The following is a 17,062-nucleotide window of genomic DNA, read 5'->3' on the forward strand; positions in this document are numbered from 1 at the left end:
ATTGAGGAAAGCTAAAGAGAAGAAAAAGGTGAAACCAGAACCCCAGACTGTAGACCGGACGTGAGAAAAAGGACTGACAAGAGAACATGACTCCCCAGCAACGGGGATCCACACTTCCGGAACCAGGTCGTATATCTGCATTCACACACACTATCATAGTCAATTAAAGGAGGCTGAATTGTAAAGTGTAGAAAACTGTCTCTTATATGTTTTTGAGAAAACATGTTTAATAAGTGTGTGGATGACAGATATGTAGACTTTTTGTGTAATTCTGGAGCAGACAGAAATGATTAGAGCAGAACAGAGCCGCAAAATACTCAGAATCAGCTAATGATAGATTACGTTCAGAATAATAAATAATAATAAAAGCAGCATAACCCATTTAACACACACGGTCACGGCTTCTTTGTATCCCTCTGTAAAAGGCCGGCGTGATTCCCTCTTGGATGGCTGTCCGTTCCCACATCTCCCAAAAATATTAAGCAAACCTCATGACATTTTGTGAAAGACTATAATCGTCGACAGACGAATAGTAGGGAGATAGAATCTTCTGAGAGTTTAGTCTAAACAGTGTAGGGAGCTAGAAGCTCCTGAGGGTCCGATCGTAAATGTCATGAGGAAGAAATATGGTGAAGAGAGTTCGTAAGATAATAGGGAATGAAACAGCTGACAAATTATTTAAGAAAATAAAGTTTTGGTAAACTCATCTGTTTTAGAAATACCAGACTATAAGAAGCCTTTTATTTAAACAGCAGACTTCATGACATTAGTATTAACACAGAACCATGGAGATAAGAGTAGACCAGTGATTCACTACTCTTCACAACTAGACCCAGTAGATAAGGCAATGCCTGACCGCACATGAGCAGTAACTGCAGCTTCAATGGCAGGTCAGGCCTCTGCATCAAGTGTTATTCAGGCCATTGACTTTAACAGTGACACATGCAGTGTCAGTTTTGTTTTCACAACCGCATCTGACTATAGAATAATGTACAACTTTGATCCATCTACATTATTTCCAACAGCTGAGGACGGAGAACCACATGACTAAACGACAGAGACGGACAAGGAACTTCACCAAGACCAGACTTGACTGACGTTCCCTAAGAGGAACCAGAGATAGAAATGTTTGTTAACGGATCATGTAAAGTAACCTAGAGGATCCGAATGTGACAAGATTTCTGTAGTGACACAGACCGACGTATTAAAAGCAGAAGCTCTACCCAATCATCTGTCAGCAGAGCAGCAGAACTGATAGCATTGACAGAGACATGCAGATAAAAGAAAGACAAAGTTGTAAATATCTACACAGACAGTAACTATGCATGTTCAACATGTGTTTGCTCAACAAGTACAGCATAAAGGTATGGTAACATTGACTAACAAACATATTACTCACTCTAATAGAAGACTTATTGAAGGCAGTACAGCTACCAAAGTATATTGCTTTATATAAAGGCACAACACATATGATAAGAACTGATCCAGTTTCAGTAGACAACAATATGTAAATGAGAAGACAAACACGCCAGAACACAAGACAGATATTGAAAGAGATGCAGAATGCAGCTATAAAGTAAGAACAAGCCGTTTGGACTAAGAATAATTACATACAAGACAGAGACGACTGACGAAAGAACACTTGGCTAGAGAAGAACTCAGTACTACCAAGAACATATATAAATGTGTGTATTGAGACACGGTATTTGACCATGTCTCAAAAGGGGGAGTATTATATTGAGTATTATATTAATAGAGTATATTCATAGCATTTGATTCAAAGGCCGAATGCCGACTCCAATAAAATCCATGCAGATGTGCTGAAACGGATATTCTGAACTAAATAAATATGAAGGAAATAAATATAGTTTAACGATTATAGACGTGTATAAAATGAGCTGAAGTATTTCCAACACATACAGTAGACGCTATGACAGTAGCTAAAGTGTTTACAGCTAAATGAACTGTAAAATAAGGTAATGTGTGTAAAGGATGATAATAATAATAATAATGATGATAATAAGCTTTATGTAAGAATTGCAGGTCAAAGTACTTGCACTGCAAAAACATAAAACATTAGACAGAATAAGAGCAAATATATCCTGGTGACACATAAATATATCACCACTCCTGTGAGAGACACTGACTCCATGAAGCAGAAACTGGACCTCTTCGTGGTGAAGTCTGACTACACAGGGAGGTGGTACCCATAGGGGCGCTTGTCTCACCATCAGTGAAGATTCAACAACCCGAAGTTTTAGAAGGGGACTGTGACATGGGGGTCAGAGTCATCACAGGAGGGTGAGTATAGCCCTGTACACCTGAGACTGCACAACCACATCAAATTTGATTTCTGTGACGTAATAACCTGTCCCTCTTCTCTAACAATATGCAGAACAGATCAGGTGGGCAGAGGAGCACATCTGCCACGGAGAGGAGTGACATGTAAGAAAATAAATGATTGTGATCCATTATTCCTCACCATCGTTTCATCGCATCCCAGAGATTAGAGACTGTCTGTTTTAGGCAGCTGAGGTTTTAGGAGCAGGTCCACAAGGACACTTTAGGATAAAGGTAGAAAACAAGAAGACTGCAATCTCCAAGCAGTCAGTAGGAAAGGATATAAAGTTATATCAAATAATACTGTTTCAGAGAGATCAGTTACTATAGCCTTACAAAGATTGACAACATTATATAAAGAATCAGCAGAGAATTCAGGGGTAGAGAATTAGTCTGGTGATGCTATGGAAAGACGGTCCGGGAGATGGAGAGTTCTCATGTCACTGGTATCTTCAGTACAAGGAAGATTATTCTGATTCTGAATACTTACTGTATGTGGATGTTGTTCACAAAACAAATGTACACGAGTATCAGCCCCTCTCCATAGATTTATGCAATTTGATAGAACTAGCCTGATGACAGAACAGAATTGCATTAGACATGGTGCTAGCTGAAAAAGGGGGTGTCTGCAAATTGTTTGGCTCTGTGTTGTACTTTCATCCCAAATAACACAGCTCCTGATGGATCCTTTACCAGAGCTTTGAAAGGACTTGACAGACTCAGCAAAGAGCTAGCATCAAACAGTGGGGTATAGAATTACTTCACAGGCCCCCTGGAGCGTTGGTTTGGTCAGTATAAGATGTTGGTGTTGTTCATACCGATAATGTTAGGCATAATAATCCTATGTAGATGCTGTGGCATTCCATGTATCCACACCCTGACCACTAGACTGATCACCACTGCCCTGACCAAAGAGAAAGAAACTGAGAGGTCAGTTTTTTATGCTAGAGCAAACCAAGTTACTCATAGACTGATATAGAGCAGGAACACGACAGCCAGGAGGAAGATGATTTCGTGTAAATAACTCTACAAAGTGTCTACCGAAGCCACTGACTTTATTGTAGTTACAGTCTCTCAGTCGTATACAGATATTACAATCTTATACAGACATTAAAAGTTTACTAATATTTACTGTCTTTTACTGGAAGAGTTTTTTATTATACTGAAGCTAATTGTCTTTATGCTGGAATAACAAATGAAGTTCTTTGGTTTTATACAGAAGGTATTTTTTATGACTGGAATAAAAACAAGTGCACTATGAATGTATTCTTGTATACCATATGATGAATTTGTACACCACTCGGTGCCTTATATTTACTGGAGATTATACACACCATAAATGGTGTGTAAAGGGGGAATTGTCAGGTAAATTAATCCATATTGGAAAGACTATCGTATGTATTTGTTTACCTCAATATATATATATATATATACTACACTACGAATATGTTTCTCTGCAATTATGTATTTTCTGCACTGAGTGTATTACAAACATAATAGGGGCACTTCCCCTTTAATAAAACGGGTCAACAAACCATTACTTCCTGACTGCTGACGGAGGAACGTGTTGGCGCCAAACTGGGACCAATGAGGAGAAGGTCAACGCCTACTCCATGTATTAGATGCGATGATTTCAAATGTTTGGGGACACCTGGAGCGGAGCCGTGAGACCGCAACGATGGGGCTCTTTGAGCCATGCGGTCTATGGAAACGGCGACGCAAAATGTGTCCTCAGCTGAGAATATTTTCTATGTTTGACTTATCACGTTAAATAAATATATCGATTGAACTAGAGGATTGCTGTTTTGATTCGACATTTAAGCTCCGAGTTCTTCAGCTTTTCCCCCAACCCTTTACATGCCATACCGAATCCCCCGGTTCCGTAGTTTCTGACGGACATTATCGAACATCTTCAGCCGCTTGTGTACTCCTGCAGCCAAGTCTGGATACAATCTCACCTGCTGGTCTTTAAATAGGATCTGTTTTTTTGCCTGGCTGTCTTCGTTAAAAAAAATATTGTCCCTGTAGTTTAGGAATTTCATGATCAAAGTTCTTGGTGGGGCATTTGCATCCCTCCTCTGGCCGATTGTGTGAGCTCTCTCCAGTATAAACTTTGAATTTAGCGGTGCCAAATCTAACACGCCTGGGATCCATTTTTCGAGGAAAGCACAAGCATCCCCTCTTTCAGCATCTTCTGGCAAGTTCGCCACTCTCAAATTAGATAACCTTAATCTTGCCTCCAAGTCTTCAACTGTATCCTCTAGCTTCGTGTTTTTAGCTTCAAGCTGTTCACTTTAGCTCGCAGGGAGCTCACGTCGTCCTCGGTAGATGAGATTCGTACTTCAGCCTCGGCCATTCGTTCTGAGCATTCCCGTATTTCCTTTTCATCCCCTCTATTGCTGTTAGCATGCCATCAAGTCTTATGGAAAAGTCCGACTTTAGAGAGCCTATGGCAATCAGGATTTTCTCCGAGCATGCTTCCCACCGCCCGGCCTCGCCCATCTCAACAGAGGTCATGGCTGGCGCAATGCTAGCGCTAGCATACCTTTCTTTAGCTTCCACGTGTAGCTTGGCTGCTCCAAAGTTTTCTAGTTTAAACTGAAGTGGTTTTGGTCTTCCTTTAGCTGATTTCCCTGCTGAAGTCGGCATTTCACCGTCTTTTCCGTGGAGTAGAAACAATGGGTTGACATAAAACGTGGGTAAAACAGGATTTAAGACAGAAATTGGCGGAGCACTGATAGCTGCATCTTCATAGCAAGCCCCCATAACCGGAAGTCCCCTGGACACTCCAATTTAAATGACATGATGTTTAGTGGTATGCCAATGTGAGGATGTCAGAGCAGTAACGTCCCCTGATGCATGTTTGAATTAATATTTTCTCTCTTTGATAAAGGATTGTAACATTGAGTCTCTCTTGTCGAGCAACATAGTCAGTCTGACGGTAACAGAACATTAGAGCCAACTCACTAAGCAATACTTATAATATGTTGGCATGTTTAGCAGCACAACGCGATCACACATTAGGCTATATAAACGTAGCGGAACATTAACAGGCATACGTGTGACAGAGTATTCTTTATTCCCCATACTTTGAATGAGAACCTGTTGCTATTATTGTGGCATTAGCCGTTATGAATACTGGCATATCACTGTCTGTACAACAGCAAACATATCAAAGGCATATTAAGAGACAGTGTTTCACTCTTAGTGCATAATATGCAATCCTTGTTTTGTTTTGCATATATATGCAGTGCATATATATGCAAAACAAAACAAGGATTCTGACTCTTAAATAAGATACAATTTGTTATATGCAATCAATGAACTATATTATATTTAATATATGCCGAAAGTGCAGAAAACTCATACCTCGAGTTTGACACCTGTGCATTATAATAATACAAATATTATTACTGACATATAATATCACAATGCAACCACTCTAAGAACTACAACCTCCAAGTGACCATGACATTGAATCAATAAATCTCTAACTTTGATGACATACTATGCTATGCATTTTTAATGATTATTAAGACATACTATAGCATCACCTTTTATATACTATATACATAGTATACTATCAGTTCTTATGACAAACTATAGGCTACCTATGACTTATACATTTGAAGTGGATCAGTGTTGGATCCTGTCCCGCCAGTAGGGGGCGACAGTGGAGCGTCTGTAACTCAGGGAATGACTTTACAGCGTCTCGTCATTCTGCAGAGAGCGACCTGTCTAACAACAAACACTGTCTCATCATGTCCCCTGACGTTGACAGGTATGATGAGCTGTGTGTTAGACACATTTTGTAAACACAAAGCTTTCTATCTTAATCACCTGAAGGTCGGGTACTTGTTTACAGTCTTCAAACATCACTTGTTCATGACAATGTCAGAGGGAGTTTAGTGAAATCATTGACCCTCTTTGTGGAGCTTCGTCAAAACACTCAATTTATTCACCACATGGTGGATGAGTCCAAGATACAGATCCTGAAAATACACGTTTTAAAAAAAGAAAAAGAAAATCTCACACTGAAAGATCAGCAAAACTCAAGACATTTTAATTACATCTTTTAAAGGTTACCTTTCAATTACTTTTTCATGACTTTTCTTTTACAAACTATAGTATCACTTTTTATATACTACAGACATAGTATACGATGAGATTTGTGACTTTTATGACATTATGCTACGACTGTTTCAAGATGATTATGACATGCTATGCTATGACCTTTTATGACATACTACAGTATACTATGAGTGTCACGCAGTGGAAAAGGTGAGGACCCAAAAGCAGAACAACAGACAAGGATAATAACAAAAAAGAGAGGAAGAACTATTCAGATCCTTTATTAAGTTAAAGCAGCAACTCTCCACTAAGAGTGAAAGTTCAATTTTCAAAACACACATCATCACAATAACACACATCACCAAGGTGCCTTGAAATGTACACTAGACCCAGAATGGATATCTCACGTCTATTTGGTGAATAGCAATAGCCAACGTTCAAAACTGAGATAACTATTAAAACAAATATTGGTCACTTATACACTGTATCCATTTTTAAATGTCTGCATTTAATGTCCCTGTCAATTATCTTTATCTATTTAAATATACAGTATGTGAACTATCAAATAAGAAATATGGTTTCCTGCCCCCTCTAGTGGCCATATGGCAACATTTCTTATCTGTTTTACTATTGAGTTTTGTAACTGAACTGTAAGGTTAAACACTCTAGAGAAAGTGAGAATCAAATTATCTTGAACTTCTGGAAACAGTAAAATGTTTTAACTTATACCATATAAGTTGAACATGTCATTCATAATGTAAACCATAATTATAGTCAAGCAGGCTATTTCTGTCCAGGCAATTGTGTGGTCAGCTGAAGTCACGGGTCCTTCTGCTGGAGGTGACATTCAGTCGGCTAACAGGAACCAGGGGTGCAGTTAGCATCGACAAACGCTTCAACATGGCACAGGCAGTGCAAAAACTGGTCTCTAAAGTACCTACCTTATTAGGTGGTAAGTGCATTTCTTATGTTATTAATCATAATGTGTATCCAATAATGGGGGACTGAATTGTAGGCAGTATAATCTTTATTTACAACGTAGCTAGGCCAATGCTATCAATTGCAGCGAGACCCAGATATAAATTGAATTAGGTGGATGTAACATTAGCTAGTTAATGCCATTCGGCGCAGAAAACACTGAATTACTTAATGTTTTTAAGCTAAGCACCATCCGTGATATGTATTGTTTACACTTATGAAGCATAAGCCCTGTCACAGTTAGCTAAGTGGCTGAAGCTACCAATCACCGTGCGGAGAGCTGTGAAGCTCAAAACTAACTTTAGCAGCATTGGAAAGATGCACACTTGTAATTGCAGTATTTATTCTCTCGTAGCCGCTGTCACCTTCTCAAAGCCTCGGCTAGCAACCTTCTGGTACTATGCTCGTGTTGAACTTGTCCCCCCTACCCCTGCCGAGATCCCCAAGGCCATCGAGGGGGCCGCAAACATCCTCAAGGCTTTCAAGTCAGGACGTCTCGGTCAAACCACAGTGAAGGTGCGTGTGTGTGTGTGTGTGTGTGTGTGTGTGGAGAGAAAAATATTTACTTTTCATTATGCATTACTAGATTCCTGTTTACATTCAGTTTATTAAATCAAATTTATTTATATAGCTCAATATCACAAATGATACATTTGTCTCAGTGTGCTTTACAGACTGTACAGGTTATGGCACCCTCTGTCCTTAGACCCTCGCATCGCACAAGGAAAAACTTCCTAAAAGAAACCCCATAATTAAAGGGGGGGAAATGGAAGAAACCTCAGGGAGAGCAACTGAGGAGGGATCCCTCTCCTAGGACGGACAGACGTGCAATAGATGTTGTGTGTACAGGATAAACAACATAGTACAAATACAACATTTGACAGAAATGATGTTGTGTTGAAAAAGAGAAAGTTTGGATGAATCCAGGAAAATGTCAAAAAGGCTTCCCGGTGTCCAGCAGGACCAGGGCAGCAGGCGCAGCCACGATTCATGATCCTGACGTAAACTTTATCAGTGGCAACCTGCCACATGAGACACAGAAACTCCGGGGATGATGAGTTAGTAACATACATTTACATAAATGCATACAGATAGAGAGGGAGAAGAAGAGAGGAGGAGGAGGAGAGCAGGGAGGTGTCCCCCGACAGTCTAAGCCTATAGCAGCATAACTAAGGGCATGATCCAGGGTAAACCTGAGCCAGCCCTAACTATAAGCTTTATCAAAAAGGAAAGTCTTTAGCGTGCTCTTAAATGTGGAGAGTGTGTCTGCCTCCCGAACACAAACTGGAAGCTGGTTCCACTGGAGAGGAGCTTGATAGCTGAAGGCTCTGGCTCCCATTGTACTCTTAGAGACTGTAGGAACTACAAGTAACCCTGCAGTCTGGGAGCGTAATGCTCTAGTTGGTTTATAAGGTACTAGGAGATCTTTAAGATATGCTGGAGCCTGACCATTAATTGCTTTGTAAGTCAGAAGAAGGATTTTGAATTATATTGTGTATTTTACCGGGAGCCAGTGCAGAGCAGCTAATACAGGAGTAATATGATCCCGTTTCCTTGTTCTAGTCAATACACGTGCCGCTGCATTTTGGATCAACTGAAGAGTCTTAAGCGACTTTTTGGGACAACCTGATAACTATGAGTTGCAGTAATCCAGCCTTGAAGTAACAAATGCATGGACTAGTTTTTCTGCATCTCTTTGAGACAGGATGTGTCTTATTTTTGCAATGTGACGTAGATGAAAGAAGGCAGTCCTTGAGATTTGTTTTATGTGGGAGTTAAAAGATAGATCCTGATCAAAGATGATGCCAAGATTCCTTACGGTGGTGCTGGAGGCCAAATTAATGCCATCCAGAGCTTCTATGTCATTAGAAAATGCGTTTCGGAGGCGTTTTAGAGCCAAGTATAATAACTTCAGTTTTGTCTGTGTTTAACATCAAGAAGTTGCTAGACATCCAAGTTTTTATGTCCTTAAGGCATGCTTGAAGTTTAGCCAATTGATTGGTTTCATCTGGTTTAATTGATAGATATAATTGGGTATCATCCGCATAACAATGAAAGTTTATAGAGTTGTTCCTTATAATATTGCCCAAAGGAAGCATATATAAGGTGAATAGAATCGGTCCAAGTACAGAACCCTGCGGATTAATTTGCAATAATGGCTACCACAAATGTATATAACTTTATTTCTGTTTATATTTTAGCCCTATATTTGTACTTTTTATGTCTTGGATTCTCATTTTGCTTTTACTCTGGTGATGTTCCATTTATTTATTAAATGCATTGTTGGAGGGAGCCTGAGATGTTCAAAATGTTCATTGCTTATGACTGCTTCACTGTAATTGTTGTGCATATAATGGCAAAGAACCAAAACTTCATTATAGATTTATAGAGTGGTACTCGAGGGGATGTCATGCTCAAAAATAACTGAATCACATCATTATCGATCACTGTTTAAGCGTCTTTGAGTTTCTAGAAAAGCGCTATACAAATCTAATGTATTATTATTATTATTATTATTATTATTAATGTCAGTGATGACGAAGACATGATAATTTATGTCATTTGCACGTCTGCAACATTACATAGTAACCCATTGACACAAATAAATAGTCATTGTTATCAAACATGTCTTAAAGTTCTAATGGGTCAGGACACAAAACTTAAGAGATAGTTTTTTAAATCTCAGAACCTGGCAAAGAAATTGCATGGTAAAAAGCCAGTGACAACAGTGAGGTGCATTCATCAGCATTATTCTCATGTCATTTCCCGTACCAAACAAGGAAAACAATGACAGGGAGATTTTCGTCGGTGGCTAATATAACATTTTGCTTGATGCAAAGCAAATAACATTCTTTGTTTCCTCACAGGATGCTGTAAGGAATGGACTGGTGGCCACTGAAGTGTTGATGTGGTTCTACATTGGAGAGTGCATTGGCAAAGGAGGCATCGTTGGCTATGATGTCTGAAATTTGGACTGTTGTGCTTTCTTTTTTCTTTTGAGCGTTGTACGCTCAACTTACTGCAAGGATCCTGAGAGCAAATAAACATATATCTATTGTTAAAAAATGACATGTTTTGCTTTCTGACTTCTTGCTTTTCATATAATATGCAGGTATTTGACAAATGTGTTTCTGGTATAGTTTATACACAGTGGAATAGTCTCTTTTCACAGAGGATATTTGTCTCATGGGAAAAAAGCGTATAGCTTAATGGTGTGATCGGCATTTGGCAAACTTTGTCTGTTATAAAGAACCTCCAATGGGTTTTACTTCATGGAATGTAATGCATATCTAAAATCTTAACGACAAGATAAATTAAATAACAAAATGACTTCTTTACTTGACTGTCACACAATTATAACAGTATATTGTATGGTTTGTAAAACATCATATTGCTGTCCTATTGTACATTCATAAGGAAAAAGTTGTATGCAACTTGTTAAATGTCATCTTCTGACCTGAAGCACAGAACAGTGTGACTGTTGTTTTGGCAGTTTGACGACTATGTTTAATGATGATTATACCCACAGTAATGGGTCATTACATTTTTATGTCAGTTCTGTTCCTGTAATCAACCAACAGAGGGAGCCGTTAGTATTGTAAATGTGTCCGTGCTGTAATTTGTTTCAGAGCAGGTGGTCTGATTATTCAGAAGTATGTGATTATAAATGGAACGGTCCATATAAAATCTTAAATACTTTCAAAGTCCCAATTATATCTGCTGCTACAGGTTCTTAAAATATATTTTGGCCTTTGTTAAAACAAAAGTATCTTCTATATTTGAATCCTTATCAAACCGACATCATTTCTAATCCATTAAGACCTTTAATTTGTCTATAGACATGTCGTCCTTATTTTTTTTATATAGGAATAGATATACAATCTTAAAAACACATCAATTCATTCACATAGCTCTTTATTTAGAACTAACAATGGATAATTTTGTTACAAAACAAGTCTTTACTTGATGTCAATTATACTCTGCTTGTCCATAATATAAGTAAACATACAAATTAAATAAGGGTTAGTTTAAGTGGCAAAAAAAACTGAAAGGACTCCCAGCAATTGAAAAGACTATCAGATAATACCAAAACATGTCAAAATTCTTTTGAATGTGTTGAAACGGTAATAATAGCTCCTAATGCACAAGCACAATTTGTTATTGTATAACTCATACCTATCACAAGGGTGAAATATATTTTAAATTGTATGCAATAATATTAGCTAACAATGTTATGACCTATCATGAGAACTGTGTAGCTTATCTCAGGGTACATCCATTATGACATACATCAGACATCATCACTTGAGATATGTCGCACCCTTTAAATGCGTACATGTAAAAATATGAAACCGACATGTGATAATATTATCCAGCGGTAATGCTTGAAGTGATAACACTTTATATTATACTTGTGTGATTATGTAGTAATTATGTAATTCAATAATGTCTTTAAATAATAAAAAACTGTCATGAAAATGTGAGTAGAAAGCGAAGTGCAAAATGTAATATGTGATGTGTAGTGTTAAAAAAGTATATACACATTGAGAGGAACTTTTTTCTTCGTAACTTCATTAATGTGGTTTGGTACAGTTAAAAAAAATTGCAAAAAATATATATTCCAAAAGCATTGCTGTATATTATATGAAACACATGGAAAATATTTTCTGATTTTCAAATGAGACCTCAAATATCAGTGTTCACTTGACATTGCAGATCTTGACTGAGGTTCCAACTCCAAAGCCTGGATAGAGGGGCTCAACAAATGTGGTCTCAAACCTGTGCAGGAGGCTCATGGTGTTGCCTATGCTGTAAAATGCCAGCACTCCCGCACTGTGGTCCAGGTACACTCCTATCCTGGGGGAGTGGGGGCCGCTGACAGCTTTGTCCACGCGATTGTGCCAGGCAGAGTAACCCGTGTCGGAGCAGAGCAGACTCCAGGATTTGTCGTTGTAGCCCAGCAGACACAGTGAGCCTTTGCCCTTTCGGCTGATGCTCTTGTAGGCCACTCCGATGGAGAACTCCCCACTCCACTCGATCTCCCAGTAGAAGCGGCCTCCGGACAGAGCCTCCCGGCACAGCACTTGGGCAAAGCTGTCAAACCTCTCTGGGTTGTCTCCGTAGGGCTGCAGGTCCCTGGTGCGGATGACTTTTCTGCTGTTGTCAGAGACGTACAGCTCCTTGTAGGCTGTGATAGCGTCCATTTTCAGCTGGCAGAAGTCTGGAGGAGAAGAATCAATACTTTTTTATCTGATTTATTTGCTAACTGATTTGTGTTTTCAATTAAAGTGAGTTAAGGTGAAACAAAATGCCCTCTATAAAACCCTTTGACGAATATGTCAACAAAATGAAACAAACATTTTGAACCTGGCTTCATCCAGCTTTTAGATTTCTGTTCTAGAAATCTATGCAAATATTTAACAAGAAAATGCTTAATTTTACATTTAAACAATTCATTAAAACATTTCAGAAACCTTGTAATACAAAAAAATTAATTCTTCAATAGTAATCAAATAGTAATCAACTAGTAAAATAACTAGTTTATTACCTGTAGTGTGTCCCCTTAAACTTTCGTATTTCAGGTTACTTACATTTCACAAAATCAGCTCTGCCCTTCGGCTCTGGAGGAGTGTTGTCCACCACTTCTTTGCCTGCACATGAAGAAGCACTGTTAGGTCCAATGTGAACTGCATACACCCACGCATGCCTTTCATTCTTTTGGTTTTGCAGTGTTTTTAACTAACGGCTCTATGATGCAATCACTTTGTGGTTTTCCTCCAACAACTACATTGTCAGCCTCAATAATAATTAACCTCCTGCAGTCTTATATTGCTATAGGACGTGACAGCGCTCACCTCTGCTCCTTCTGTCCAATGTTCGACTTTCTGTAGTGTACACTGGGACCTCGTTCACTGTAAGACAGAACACATTCATTTTTAGCAAATTGAGTAATTGTTTTGTGTTTTCTGCCCATCATGTAGAAGCATTGTGTTTCTGCTGCTAAGCTCACACCTGACTTTGAGATGTTAAGCAGCTCCTCTCTGCCAAACTCCTCCAGGCGGTCCTTGATCTCAGCCACAGCTTTCCTAACAGCCCCAAAGGAAAAGTCAGGGTTCACCGTCACTTTGGGTATATAGCCGTCATCAGTGGGGGTGCAGAGGTAGTTGAAGTTCTGATGGGAAAAGATAAACAAGTGCCGTGTGACAAGGACGAAGTACGTCAACATGAACTATCTCAGGAACAGATAGAGTTGACCTAATGTGTTTTTACACATGGAACATAGATTTAAAGTTTTTAAAAGACATCACTGTAGAGCAAGACTCTTGGGAAAAGGGACATCCAAAGATCCCTTCACAATAAGTGCTGCTATTAAAGGGATAGTTTGGATCTCTTCGGAGTTACTTATTCATAGTCAGTGTATAGAAGAGAGCATAGATAATGGCAAGATAAAGTGGAGAAAATATTGTAAATATAGTGTACACTTAAACTGATATAGATTTTTTAGGTGGCCAACATGTGTTTTGCTGTTGCCCCCGTCCACAGCAGAACACTGCTTAGCTTCAGTGCTGGTACTCCTGTCTGTTTTCTACAAACTAGGGATGTGCTGATCGCCATCGACTGTAGGTAACACACTGACTAAGGATAAGTACCTCATACAACCCCACTTCTTATTAACCCTTTAACATCTCTTCAATTGCTTGTTGAAATTCTTAAAAGGACTTAACATGACGTTATACTGTCATCGTCATCATGGACAACCTGTGTAAGTAGTCTAATTAAAAACTACACCCACATACTAATTACTACAGTATTGACTGTTTTTAGTCCCAAATCAGAACTCCATGTTATTCTTCTGTTTTGTTCATGTTTGTTACCTGTAAAAAGTGGATGTGGTCGTCAGTGCTGTGCAGCTGTTTGAGGCCGGACTCCTTTTTCTTCAGTTCATCGATCTCTTGTTCCAGTCGCTCGATCAAAGCCTCGGCCTGGTTGAAAGCAGCCTTCTCAGTTGATACCAATCAGCTTGGTCACTTCTGACCTCATCCTCTCAATGGAGCGGATCATGTCCTCAAACGTCTTCTGACTGTCCACCATGGCTCTCTGGGCCGAGTTCTGGACACAACACTCGAGGTGTCAGTGTTTTACATAAGACACTTCTATGGAGAGCATTTTATAGCAACGGAAATACATGACATTTAAGATACAACGTATAATCCTTACCTTCAATGATTCCACAGCAGTCTTCAGTTCCTCCAGCTCCTTCACCCTCTCCTGGCATTTTTGTCTAATCTCAGCTTGGGAGACTCCCAAGAGTTTCTGCAGAAAAAAGGCACATTACACACCCATCTATTCCACTCTTTTGTTAAGCGTGCACTCCCATGCTGACTTGCTGTACCGGCTTCCTTTAATTTATTATGCAAAGTTGATCATAAAAATCGCATTAAATCAGATTTATAAGAGGTAGTTGAATGTCATGCTGTTTCATTGTATGAGATATAAAGCCCCATATTTGTTGGTTCGGTAAAAACATTCTTTCTCATCGAGGCATATCTGGGGAGGCCCTTCGGCATGTCTAATAAACCCCCTCATAGAATCTTCTTAATACGGCCGGCTTTTATCTCAGAGGGGGGGGGGGGATCTGTGAATGGAATTCTGGCCACGTTAGGAATGTGAATCTACAGCTGCCTGACTTCTAAAGAGATGTTTCAAGGTGCATGCAGCGCTGACATGCAGAATAGAGGGCTTCTAATTCAGCTTTTACTCAAGCCCACCAACCTATTCTTCAAGATAAGCTTGAGGAATGTGGGGAATCTAGGAGGGGGGGTGAACATGAGAGGGGGGAGGGGAGAGAGCGGGAGACGGAGTGAGATGTGTGAGACTCAGGTTGTAAATCTTTGGATGAGAGAAACCAGACTCCCCATGTAGTAAAGAAAACAGTAGGATGAATTATTACTTTATCATGCCCTGAAAACAATATGTTAGCTCATATTCCGGGTTTCCCTAAAATCACTCGTAAACGACTCATACGGAACAACTAGAATTGCTCGGAATGATGCAGATTTATACAACAGTATCTGTTGCCACTCTTATCTACTTCACATCCTTTTACAGGATTGGTGAGTCATTTGAATGTGTGTCGCTGTTGGTTGATCATGAGGTGTTTAAGGCCCTGACTCCCTGACATTCCACTATCATTACAGACCCATTCCCACAGGTGGGAACCAATGCAGCAGAGAGGGAAGTCAGACAGTTTCTGTGTATCTCTCCCACAGTTGGAACACCACATTCTCTAAAAAAAAGCGGCTTTCAGAGGCGATAACTGTAAGACACTCCCCCGACCTCAATACAGCTAATCAGAGAGCTGGAATTGTTTTGGCGGTGAGTGACTGCCAGTTTTAGCTGATAGTGTTACTGAAATGGGTCAAAGTACAACCGGCAGGAGTTGGGAAAAACACCCTGTTTGCTTTAACTCAACATATTCAAGTGACAATATAAATCTAATGTATCAAGCATGTGCCTCTTTTTAAAAGTGTACCTGTCTGTAAAACATATTGTGGTTGAATTAGGAGAGTTTCAGCTTGTGGTTTCTGTCATGCACTGAATACACTGCTTATCTGTATGACATGAAATCACACTTTCATTCTCTGAGAAGCTGATTTAAAGTGTTTTTCTAACAACACTGATCCTGTGCCTTTGAGTATGTAATCTATCAAAATTTTTGATTTGATTGATTTCTTACCTGCTTCTCCCCCCTCTCCGCCTCAGCAGAGACAATGTCATGGCCCTTGTGTTCACTGACGGTGCAGATAGCACAGATACACATCTGGTCTGTTCGACAGAAGAGCTCCAGGGACTTCTGGTGCTGCGGGCAGATCTTTCTGTCCAAGTTTCCCAGCTCATCCACCAACTTGTGCCTTTTGAATGTGGCTGACTCGTAGTGTGGCTTCAGGTGTTTCTCGCAGTAAGACGCCAGACAGTTGAGACAGGACTTCACAGCCTTTAGTTTCTTCCCAGAGCAAAAGTCACAGGGGACGTCATTTTGTCCGGCGTAGAGGTTCCCCTGGGACATGTTGAGGTTGAGGTTCAGCCCGCTCTTCTTGATCTTCTCAGCCACCATGCTCAGAGTGGCGTTGGGCCGCAGCACTGGCCTCTGGGTGAATGTGATCTTACACTGGGGACAAATGTAAATCCCTGTGTAGTCAGCCTCATTCCAGTAGCCACTGATGCAGTCCATACAGAAACTGTGGCCACAGGGGATAGCCACAGGGTCCCGCAGTAGGTTTACACACAGGGAGCAGCTGAAGTAATCTGGAGAAGTGTGGTCAGCCATTGTGATGGGCTCAAAACACAGTCAGACCTGGAGAAACAGACAGGAGCAGATAGAGATTCCGTCGAGCGTTCCTCGGAGCCCGCCCTCAAGAGTGTGGTACAGCCTGCCAGAGACAGGACCTACTTGTATTTCTGAATTCCAGAGGTTATTGATTGAAAGCAGACAAGGCCCTCCCCTTGTGCTGTGAGTATATCGAGCCCTGCCCAGTTTAGATAAGCAGGTTGAGCAAGGAGGGAGAGGCAAAGGGAGAGAGAGAGGGAGGAGAGAGGGAGAAAGAGAGAGGTCGGGCAGGCAGTACAGGAGAGAGAGAGAGCAGAGCGAAATAAAGAGAATGAATGAAATGTA

The 17,062-nt window shown here is 40.1% G+C and overlaps 2 protein-coding genes across 2 annotated transcripts; one reads left to right on the plus strand and one right to left on the minus strand.

The window, feature by feature from the left end:
- Positions 1–7,200: 7,200 nt before the first annotated feature.
- On the plus strand, positions 7,201–10,458 carry atp5l (ATP synthase, H+ transporting, mitochondrial F0 complex, subunit g). Its single transcript, XM_029448370.1, has 3 exons — positions 7,201–7,363; positions 7,745–7,905; positions 10,257–10,458. The coding sequence occupies exons 1-3, from the start codon at positions 7,312–7,314 to the stop codon at positions 10,353–10,355; spliced, it is 312 nt and encodes a 103-aa protein (XP_029304230.1). The 5' UTR covers positions 7,201–7,311; the 3' UTR covers positions 10,356–10,458.
- Positions 10,459–11,291: 833 nt separating this feature from the next.
- ftr82 (finTRIM family, member 82) lies at positions 11,292–16,851 on the minus strand. Its single transcript, XM_029448369.1, is given in 8 exon segments — positions 11,292–12,610; positions 12,981–13,040; positions 13,245–13,301; positions 13,402–13,561; positions 14,265–14,393; positions 14,395–14,499; positions 14,608–14,703; positions 16,127–16,851. Coding segments are annotated over 8 exon segments (1,719 nt in total). The 5' UTR covers positions 16,718–16,851; the 3' UTR covers positions 11,292–12,089.
- Positions 16,852–17,062: the final 211 nt, after the last annotated feature.

Source organism: Cottoperca gobio, chromosome 14 (genome assembly GCF_900634415.1).
Source record: "Cottoperca gobio chromosome 14, fCotGob3.1, whole genome shotgun sequence".
NCBI classification, from domain to species: domain Eukaryota; kingdom Metazoa; phylum Chordata; class Actinopteri; order Perciformes; family Bovichtidae; genus Cottoperca; species Cottoperca gobio.

Bases quoted from the DNA above. Each gene is read 5' to 3' on its own strand.
- atp5l (XM_029448370.1), top strand. From the start codon at position 7,312: ATGGCACAGGCAGTGCAAAAACTGGTCTCTAAAGTACCTACCTTATTA. The intron at 7,364-7,744 runs GTAAGTGCATTT...ATTCTCTCGTAG, and splicing joins AGTACCTACCTTATTAGGTG to CCGCTGTCACCTTCTCAAAG. The intron at 7,906-10,256 runs GTGCGTGTGTGT...GTTTCCTCACAG, and splicing joins TCGGTCAAACCACAGTGAAG to GATGCTGTAAGGAATGGACT.